We start from the raw sequence: 10,425 nt of genomic DNA, 5'->3' as shown, positions 1-10,425 counted from the left end.
TGTTGTGCAGGTTCCACGTTGGCGCCGGAATCCCTGGTGTTGCGCCGCACTACATCTCGCCGCCATCAACCTTCAACGTGCTTCTTGGCTCCTACTGGTTCGATAAACCTTGGTTTCTTACTGAGGGAAAACTTGCCGCTTTACGCATCACACCTTCCTCTTGGGGTTCTCAACGGTCGCGTGCTGTACGCGTATCAATCCTCCGCGAGCATTGCAGTTGCTTCCATGTTTGTTGTTGTCGTTGTGGCCACATGAGGAGCTCACCACAGACAGCATGGCAGAGCTCACCATGGATGACGAGCTCCCACGTACACCACCGGACTTGAAGAAGACGACGTCTCGCGAGTGGATTTAGTCGGGGATTCATCCAATCTAGCTTTGATGGACCTCTGCTGCGGATGTTAGATGTGTTACGCACACATGTTGGATGTATTGGTTTTTTCTGTTGCAGACCACAAGTCCACGACACGATTTCAAACAAATGAGGATTTGTTACATAGTATTATTTTTACTACATGGGCATGCCCAAAATGTTGTAAACAAAAATTACAACTTCATACATTTTGTCAACGTTAGTAAGTTAACAAATGAGGATTTGTTACAAAGTTTTATTTTTACTACATGGGCATGCCCTAAATGTTGCAAAAACAAAATTACAACTTCATACATTTTGTCAAGGTTAGTAAGTTTTGACTTGGACTAAATTTATGTACAGTCGGACGTGAAATTACTCGTGCACCAATCCTACCACAAAAACGGTCATCGCCCCTTTTGACATAGTACAGCTGCCTGAGATAACCGAACCAGATATTAGCTTGACTGTTTGCTTGTAATTAACAAACATTATAAAGATAAGACGAAGTACAGTATTTATCTTATTTGTTCAACTCCAGAGGGTGGGTTCTGTACCGCATCATTACAACCGACATAACAGCTAGAACTAAGAATCATGACCATTAAAACAAAACTAAACACAAGACCCAAATGCCCTAAGAATGTAAATGTCATAAAACGAATAAGCATTCTCTCGAATGTTTATTCACAAAGATCAGGGTATCAAAAGTTCCCTGATGTTCAAACTAAAACCAGTATCTCAGCGCTCCTCCAAAGCAACTTTGAGTCAGACGATCATACAATCTAGATGAGATTAAAAAAAGAAGTCTTTGCAGAAAATACATGTTGCTGCTTCTACATACCGCAAGAAAAACATGAGGCCAAAACACAGCACACTATTTTGCTTTGCCCTGTGCAGCAAGCTTTGCTGACACCTCCTCTTCAGATAAAGGCAGATAGTAAATCCTTGGCGAGGATTGTGTCTTCCTGAAGAGATCATCAAGTGTCACAACAGGAGGTTCTGGCTTCTTTGGAGTGGGCGGGAGCTTGTCCCTTGCAGATCCTGGATTGGGTGTAGGAGGCTTCATGAGAGGTGGTGGAGGCGGCATCTGCTCCCTTGGTGTAGCAGCTTGGCGAGGCGCATTCTGATTAGCCTGAGCTTGTTGAGAAGGAGGCTCCCTTGGTGTAGTAGCTGGGCTAACAGGAACCACCGGTGCAGCCACTGTTGTTGCTGCTGCTGCTGGGGGAGGAGGTTCAAGCTTGAGTTTCACTTCCTGGGGATCAACAAATTCAGCTAACAAATGATTGCCATTGTTCAGAGGCCACTGCAGGTTGTAGACAGCATCCCGAGTAGCCGTAGCTTCCTCCACAGACGAAAACTGCAAATAAGAGACAGGGCATTGAGGCAAAGTCAGCAGAAGAATATTGGCAAAAGAGGTATGCAGAACAGTTAAGCATCATCACAATAAATGCTTCCAGTTAAGAATAGTATAAGAACCGGTACAATCTTCATTTCTTTGCATGATATTAGTAATAAACTACAGCCAATCCAAGCTAGAATCCAATTAGTCCACAAAAGTCATAACAGAAAGTGAGCACAGTTAAACATGTTTTGCTGATTATACTCAAGATTGTCCATTATTACTTGATGTAATCAGCTTCAGAAATACAAAATCTGAAAATGATTCACTATAAGCATGATGAACACATTTTGCAAATACTGATCCACAGATTTGTTAGTTCTCTTATACGAGACTACAGATTTGTTGTGCCAAAAAATACAAAAACTTACAAACAGCAACCCTTCGCACAAAAAGAGATAGGTGAGAGGATATGCTTTTGCAAGAAGATGATACAGCAAGTAACAAAGGAAGTAAAGACAAACAGGAAGTTGTGAATATCGAAGAAACATACTGTAACATAGCAGTGGGTCTTGATATGATCCATCCAAAAGCTACAAACAGATCCAGTTTTACCAAGAAGTTCTTGCACAGCTCTCAGGGTAAATGGCCGCACAAACCGGTCAATTCTCAAGGAAGTTGTTGCAGGTTTCTGAGATGGTGGCACTGCAAGACCAAAGCAAAGAAAAGCAATTAGCATACAATACTCGATCAACTGATTCAGTTTAGAGACTTGGTCATGGAAGGACCAGAAAAAATGACCAGTAAAAGTACTCACCAATCCGCTCCTTCGGAGAATCTGCACTTGCTGTTGAATCAGACCTGCCAAAAGAACGTCTTAAAGCAGGCTGAAAAATATCCTTAGGAGTATCAGAAGCGCTTTGACTCAATGGTTGTCTTTCTGGGACTTTTCCACTGTCTGCAGCCCATCGACGTTGGCGTTTGATTGGCTCAGCGTTTGCAACAGGTTCTTCAGCTGCGTGATTCAAAAGGAGTTAATAAAAAACTCAGAGGCGCTGTAAAATGCGGAATGAACACACAATCTTAGGCTCATTACTTCACTAGCATTTTCAAATATTCTGAATCAAAATATTAAGAAGACACTGACCAAGGACCTAATAAGTAGCAAAAGACAAACACAACTTGCCAGCAATACAACTTCACCGGAATATCTAGCATCAAAGGGTTTCAGTCCATACTTAGCAGTTAACAATAATACTAGAGTACAGAGCACATGCACCTGCCCCAGCTAAACTAAAATGCATATTCTCAAGCACTACAAAATTATATAAAACAAGACATGGTAAGTTGGTAACACAAATAAGTTTCAGGATAGTGATTTCTTAGTGAAGTATCACTATCACATATCCAATATACAGTAACCACAAATTTATATGCAAGAAAATAATTTGCCTAGACAAACTATTGATAGCAACTGAGTTTGCTTAGTGCGATATTTGCAAGAAATGAGAACTACAAGTAGAATCTGACTCGTCATTCGAGATGAGATATATTCCAGGTACAGCTTATACAATGACACACTTGCAAACGGAGAAACATATGCCAATGCACAATAAAACCCTGCATATATTGCTGTGATAAACAAAACTAAATAAGGGAAGGGTGGGAGAGAGATATAAACCTTGAAGTTTCCTCTTTTCAGTTGAAGCTGATGGCTTTTCTTCAGCTATAACTTCCTTTGTATCAACAGAGGAACCGTCAACAACAGAATCAGTGAGGGTCACCTCTTTCACATGTTCTGAGGAGTTAAGCTCAGTCTTTCCTCTGAGATCATCAGATTTAACATTGGACTCAACTTGCTTAATCTCCACAACATCCTCCTCCATTGACTCGTCACCTGAACTCCTGTCTAAATTTAACTTCTCTGGAGACCCAACTTCATCCACATTAGCCGTGGAATCTATGTCTTCCAAAGACAACTGGTTCTTGACCAGCTCTTTGTCATCATCCAGTGGCTGCAAATCCCCACCTAAAGTAATGCCGGATGATGGCTTGACCATCTCTGGCTTAACCTCTAGTTCTAAATCAAAATTATTAGCATTCAAGTTATCCTTTATATTCTTTTTGTTATGTGATATATCATCTCTAGAAATTGACTCACACTTAAGTGGAGACCCTAAATCTGGGCTAATCTCAGGTACCTGATTATTTGATTCAGAAACGATGGGCTTGCTATCCTCATTCATGAGCTCAAAATCTTTGCATTGTTCATTACTGGCTGTAGTGTTGTTGTTGCCCAGATCTACATCATTGTTCACTGATGCAGCTGCAACATCAGTATCCATAGGATCAGCATCTGGTATTTGGGCATCCCCCGGCGCTGGTACAGCTTTGCTGGCTTCAGTGGCATCTGAGTTGACTTCAGAAGAGCCTGACTTGAGATCAGCAGTGGTCATATCAGCAGCAACAATTGTCTCATTGGTAGCAACCTCAGGAGTCTTCTCAGCAGCAAGCACAGTATCTGGGTGCTCTTCTTGCATTGCAGAATTTTCTCCAGCAACTGATTCTGGGTCATCTCCCTTTTGATCATGGGGTGCCACCAGATTATCCTTGGAGGAGTCTTCCACAGACGAAGCCATGACTTCCTGGGTAACTTCTGGGGCTGGGGGAGGAAGTGTAATTTCCTGAGTTTCATCAACCACAGGTTCCTGATGAACAGTGGTTTTCTGACTAGCAGTGTGTTCTTCAGGTGCCTGGTCAACTGGCTCATCCATTTTCACGTCCTTATCAGCTGGTGCATTGGCTTCCACGTCTTTAGGCCCTTCATCAACTGCCTCATCGGCTCCGACGTCTTCAGCAGACTCGTCCGATGCCTCCTCACTCTGAATAGATTCAAAGAGCCGCCTGACCAGTTCTTCCTTGAGACCTTTGACAGGGAGCTTCCTCTTTTTGAGTTCATCCTTCAACTCGGTAACTTTCCATTGATCAATAGGTTTGTTCTTCAGCACAGGGAACGACGACATGGTAACTGCAAACGGAAGAAACTGATAAGAACCAAAGTATTCAGCATCAGATCTCAATGGATTTCTTCCATGGACTAGAAAGTTGCGCTATATCTTATAAAAGATGTTAAGTGACCTAATTGATCGATTGAAACCTATCGAGTAAGCAATATGGCTAGATTAATTAATAGCAGCAAAATATGGTAAATCTACAGCATGCTCAAAAGGAAAAGGCTGACGAACCTAACTCATGTACTGTTCGGGGTAAAACGCAAACACAAACAGAGGGATTCAATCTAATGAAGCACGTCAGAGTAGGTGGGCTCACCTGACAACCACGCGCCGCAACACGGAACGGAACAGCCTTCACGGAGACGCCAAAACCCTAGCCCTGGGAGCACGCAGATGTGTCAGATCGAACCCTAAAACTCGTACGAAAATCGCAGGTAGGCGTGGAAGAGAGAGAGCTGAGTGCACGCACCAGCCGCGCAATTCCTCCGGGACGGCTCGGTCCTGAAACAAACAAAGAAAGAAAAACACCAAAGAAATTCCAAAGTAAAATCTCGGAAAAAATAGGAGAGGGGATGGCACCGCCGGGAGAGGGATGAGGGGGAGGGGGAGGGGGAGGGGAGGCTAGATTATCAGGGGAATCTGCGCGGGGGAAGAAGAAAGGTTGTAGATTTGGTGGGGGTATCGCCTCCGGCTGCTGCCCTAGGGTTTGGTTTGGTTTGGGTCGCGGCGGAGCGAGGCGTGGCGAGGGGAGAAGAGGATGTGCGGGCGCGTGTGGTGAAGGCCACCAAGAGAGGGTTTGGGATGATTTGTAGCGGCCTGGGTAAACCGTGGATGCTGAGGCTGACATGTGGGGTCCCTGTCCCTTGCAACAAATACGCTTTCTCTTCTATCACACGTATTTCTGCCCCTTCGTTTCTTTTTCAGTGGGAAGCAACAAATTTACACACAAATAACCCAAAAGTAAAAGAAAAGCACAAACTGACCCTCCGGCTTGCCATTCCCGGGGATGGTGCATGAGGCATTTTTGTGCAAACTTCTATCGGGCATGCAAGAGTAAAGAGTTGTCTGACCTTCTTCAAGATTGTTGCCTCGCTTACTCTGAGCGCCGCTTCGCAAACATATACAACGGCTTGCTGAAGCACAAAGACCTCAACGTGGGTGGTCAAGAGTTTCTTCATAGACACCTTATATTTAACTCAAAGTGGGCAAGAGCTTATGATGAGGACGGGAGGAGATATGGCCAAATGACAAGCAACATGGCCGAGTGCTTCAACAATGTGTTGAAGGGTGTCTGTGCATTGCCCGTGACGGCAATCATTCAATACACATACGAGAAGTTGAATGTCTATTTCCAGAACTACACCGATGAAACGGAGAAGGAAATTGCTCGGAATTGCGAGTTCCCAACGAAGGTTGAAGAGTTCATGAAATTTCAGGCAAGGAAGGCGGACTCACAAACGGCTACATGTTATGACAATGTTGACTGGGTTTACCAAGTGAATGAGCCGGGAGGCACCACACAAGGTGGTGTCCAACACGGAGGCCGGGCTTTCCGTGTGTCCCTAAAGACATGTGAATGCACATGTAGGAGGCCCTCTTTACTTCATCTGGCTTGCTCCCACTTGCTAACAGCGGCACGCACTAGACGTGTCGACTGCAATAACCCGCTCACCGTTCGGGAGTCCGAGTTCTCAATCGAAGCCACAAAGAGGACATGGGTTCCTAAGTTTTCTCCTTACTTGGATCAATCACAATGGCCGGAGTATCATGGAGTGCAAGTTTGGCCAGATCCGGAATGGAAGGTTGTGAAACGTGAAAGAAGAAAGACAAAGAGGTATCACGGAGATATGGATAGATGGGGTCATTCGGGAAACAAGTTATTCCAAGAGTCTCGCAAGCCAACTAATTGTGGATCATGCAATAGCAAGGGCCACAATAAAAGGAAGTGTACATCCGGCAAAAAATCAAAGGGCAATGGTGTTACCACAAGTCAAGCATCAAGTAGCCCACAAGCTTCAAATCAACCTCCAAGCCAACAAACCCCAAGCCAACAAACCCCAAGCCAACAAGCTCCAAGCCAACAAACCCCACGGCAACAAACTCCTTCGCAACAAGGTCCAAGCCAACAAGCTCCTTCGCCACAAGGTCCAAGCCAACAAACTCGAAGGCAACAAGCTCCAAGCCAACAAGCTCCTTCGCCACAAGGTCCAAGCCAACAAGCTCGGAGGCAACAAGCTCCAAGCCAACAAGCTCGTTCGCAACAAGCTCCAAGGCAACAAGCCCCAAGCCATCAATCACAACGGCGACAAGCTCCAAGGCAACCAAGGATTCATGTAGGGCTTAGTAGAGGTCGCCATGGTGGACGTCGGGGTACTAGTATGCTAGGATACCTAGCGGGGCCTTATCCGTATGTGTCTCCAAGTTACTAATTGCATTGTACTATATATTTTCCTATTCCGTGACTAACTTTGGTTTTCTCAATTTTGTTTTCAGGTATGGCAACCCAACCCAACAAGGGGAAGGGGGCGTGGGAGGGCAATGAGAAGGAGGAGTCGGTTTGGGAGGAGGCGGTAAGGACGGTGCGGAAGAGGGAGGAGGAAGAACTTGAGAGGAAGAAGAAGGAGGAGGAAGACAACAAGATGGCCGAGCGTGCCCGTATGCAAAGGGAGTATCAGCAATACATATGGCGCGAGAAGAAGAAGAATGAGAAGATCAAGGCTGAACGGGACCGCTTGGCACGGGAAAAATTCCTGAGGAGCTGCCAACTTGCTCAAATAGCGAGGGAGAGGGCCAATAGGATGCACCTAGAGGAGGTGGCTAGGGAGGCTGAACGCATCAAGGAGGAAAGAGCTCAAGCGGAAGCTGCAAAGACGGAGGAGTGATACGTCTCCAACGTATCGATAATTTCTTATGTTCCATGCCACATTATTGATGTTATCTACATGTTTTATGCACACTTTATGTCATATTCGTGCATTTTCTGGAACTAACCTATTAACAAGATGCCGAAGTGCCGATTGTCTTTTTCTGCTGTTTTTGGTTTCAGAAATCCTAGTAAGGAAATATTCTCGAAATTGGACGAAATCAAAGCCCAGGGGCCTATTTTTCCACGAAGCTTCCAGAAGTCCGAAGACGAAACGAAGAGGGGCCACGGGGTGGCCAAACCCTAGGGCGGCGCGGCCCCACCCCTGGCCGCGCCGGCCTGTGGTTTGGGCCCCCCGTGCCGCCTCTTGACTTGCCCTTCCGCCTACTTAAAGCCTCCGTGACGAAACCCCCGCATCGAGAGCCACGATACGGAAAACCTTCCAGAGACGCCGCCAACGCCGATCCCATCTCGGGGATCCAGAGATCGCCTCCGGCACCTGGGAGAGGGGAATCATCTCCCGGAGGACTCGAAGCCGCCATGGTCGCCTCCGGTGTGATGTGTGAGTAGTCTACCCCTGGACTATGGGTCCATAGCAGTAGCTAGATGGTTGTCTTCTCCCCATTATGCTTCATTGTCGGATCTTGTGAGCTGCCTAACATGATCAAGATCATCTATCTGTAATTCTATATGTTGCGTTTGTTGGGATCCGATGAATAGAGAATACTTGTTATGTTGATTATCAAAGTTATGTCTATGTGTTGTTTATGATCTTGCATGCTCTCCGTTATTAGTAGATGCTCTGGCCAAGTTGATGCTAGTAACTCCAAGAGGGAGTATTTATGCTCGATAGTGGGTTCATGTCTCCGTGAATCTGGAGGGGTGACAAGAACCTCTATGGTTATGGATGTGCTGTTGCCACTAGGGATAAAACATTAGTGCTATGTTCAAGGATGTAGTCACTAGTTACATTACGCGCAATACTTAATGCAATTGTCTGTTGTTAGCAACTTAATACTGGAGGGGGTTCGGATGATAACTTCGAAGGTGGACTTTTTAGGCATTGATGCAGTTGGATGGCGGTCTATGTACTTTGTCGTAATGCCCAATTAAATCTCACTATACTCATCATAATATGTATGTGCATGGTCATGCCCTCTTTATTTGTCAATTGCCCAACTGTAATTTGTTCACCCAACATGCTGTTTATCTTATGGGAGAGACACCTCTAGTGAACTGTGGACCCCGGTCCAATTCTCTATACTGAAATACAATCTACTGCAATACTGTTCTACTGTTTTCTGCAAACAATCATCTTCCACACAATACGGTTAATCCTTTGTTACAGCAAGCCGGTGAGATTGACAACCTCACTGTTTCGTTGGGGCAAAGTATTTTGGTTGTGTTGTGCAGGTTCCACGTTGGCGCCGGAATCCCTGGTGTTGCGCCGCACTACATCCCGCCGCCATCAACCTTCAACGTGCTTCTTGGCTCCTCCTGGTTCGATAAACCTTGGTTTCTTTCTGAGGGAAAACTTGCTGCTGTGCGCATCATACCTTCCTCTTGGGGTTCCCAACGAACGTGTGAGTTACACGCCATCAAGCTCTTTTTCTGGCGCCGTTGCCGGGGAGATCAAGAAACGCTGCAAGGGGAGTCTCCACATCCCAATCTCTTTACTTTGTTTTTGTCTTACTTAGTTTTATTTACTACTTTGTTTGCTGCACTAAATCAAAACACAAAAAAATTAGTTGCTAGTTTTACTTTATTTGCTATCTTGCACTCTATATCAAAAACACAAAAAAAATAGTTACTCGTTTTACTTTACTTAATATCATGCATGTTTTTATTTCACTAGTTAAGCATAATGGAAAACAACAAAAATATGAGAGATCTTTATGAACTTTATCTTGAATTAGGACATGATGTGTTTGAAGAGAGAATTAAAAAACCCATGGAACTTTATATGCATGCTAATGGGAATGTTATTACTATGGATGCTTTGAACACCATTGTTGCTAATGCTATGGAAAATTCTAAGCTTGGGGAAGCTGGCTCTGATGAGCATGATCTTTTTAGTCCCCCAAGCATTGAGGAGAATGAATTTGATTATGATTACAATATGCCTCCTATATTTGATGATGAGAATAATAATGATAGCTACTTTGTTGAATTTGCTCCCACTACTACTAATAAAATTGATTATGCTTATGTGGAGAGTAATAATTTTATACATGAGACTCATGATAAGAATGCTTTATGTGATAGTTATATTGTTGAGTTTGCTCATGATGCTACTGAAAGTTATTATGAGAGAGGAAAATATGGTTGTGGAAATTTTCATGTTACTAAAACACCTCTCTATGTGCTGAAATATTTGAAGCTATACTTGTTTTATCTTTCTATGCTTGTCGCATTATGCTTCTTGAACTTGTTTATTTACAAGATTCCTATGCATAGGAAGCATGTTAGGCTTAAATGTGTTTTGAATTTGCCTCTTGATGCTCTCTTTTGCTTCAAATACTATTTCTTGCGAGTGCATCATTAAAACTGCTGAGCCCATCTTAATGGCTATAAAGAAAGAACTTCTTGGGAGATAACCCATGTGTTATTTTACCTACAGTACTTTGTTTTTATTTTGTGTCTTGGAAGTTGTTTACTACTGTAGCAACCTCTCCTTATCTTAGTTTAGTGTTTTGTTGTGCCAAGTAAAGTCGTTGATAGAAAAGTAAGTACTAGATTTGGATTACTGCGCAGTTCCAGATTTCTTTGCTGTCACGAATCTGGGTCCACCTCCCTGTAGGTAGCTCAGAAAATTAAGCCAATTTACATGCATGATCCTCAGATATGTACGCAA

The 10,425-nt window shown here is 44.1% G+C and overlaps 1 protein-coding gene across 1 annotated transcript; it reads right to left on the bottom strand.

Moving 5' to 3' along the window:
• Positions 1–985: 985 nt before the first annotated feature.
• On the bottom strand, positions 986–5,487 carry LOC127332313 (uncharacterized). Its single transcript, XM_051358583.1, has 6 exons — positions 5,178–5,487; positions 5,025–5,087; positions 3,376–4,722; positions 2,512–2,709; positions 2,248–2,399; positions 986–1,712 (listed from the first exon to the last, which is right to left on the bottom strand). Exons 3-6 carry the CDS (start codon positions 4,715–4,717, stop codon positions 1,230–1,232), a joined length of 2,175 nt encoding a protein of 724 aa, XP_051214543.1. The 5' UTR covers positions 4,718–4,722; positions 5,025–5,087; positions 5,178–5,487; the 3' UTR covers positions 986–1,229.
• Between the last annotated feature and the right edge of the window lie 4,938 nt (positions 5,488–10,425).

Source organism: Lolium perenne, chromosome 4 (genome assembly GCF_019359855.2).
Source record: "Lolium perenne isolate Kyuss_39 chromosome 4, Kyuss_2.0, whole genome shotgun sequence".
NCBI classification, from domain to species: Eukaryota; Viridiplantae; Streptophyta; class Magnoliopsida; order Poales; family Poaceae; genus Lolium; species Lolium perenne.
This window is presented reverse-complemented; position numbering and strand designations above follow the sequence as displayed.

What these genes read in the sequence shown, in the direction of transcription:
- LOC127332313 (XM_051358583.1), bottom strand. Translation starts at nt 4,717, where the DNA reads ATGTCGTCGTTCCCTGTGCTGAAGAACAAACCTATTGATCAATGGAAA. An exon ending in TGAAAAGAGGAAACTTCAAG is followed by an intron (nt 2,710 to 3,375) that starts GTTTATATCTCT and finishes TGAATCACGCAG; the next exon opens with CTGAAGAACCTGTTGCAAAC. An exon ending in TTCTCCGAAGGAGCGGATTG is followed by an intron (nt 2,400 to 2,511) that starts GTGAGTACTTTT and finishes TTGGTCTTGCAG; the next exon opens with TGCCACCATCTCAGAAACCT.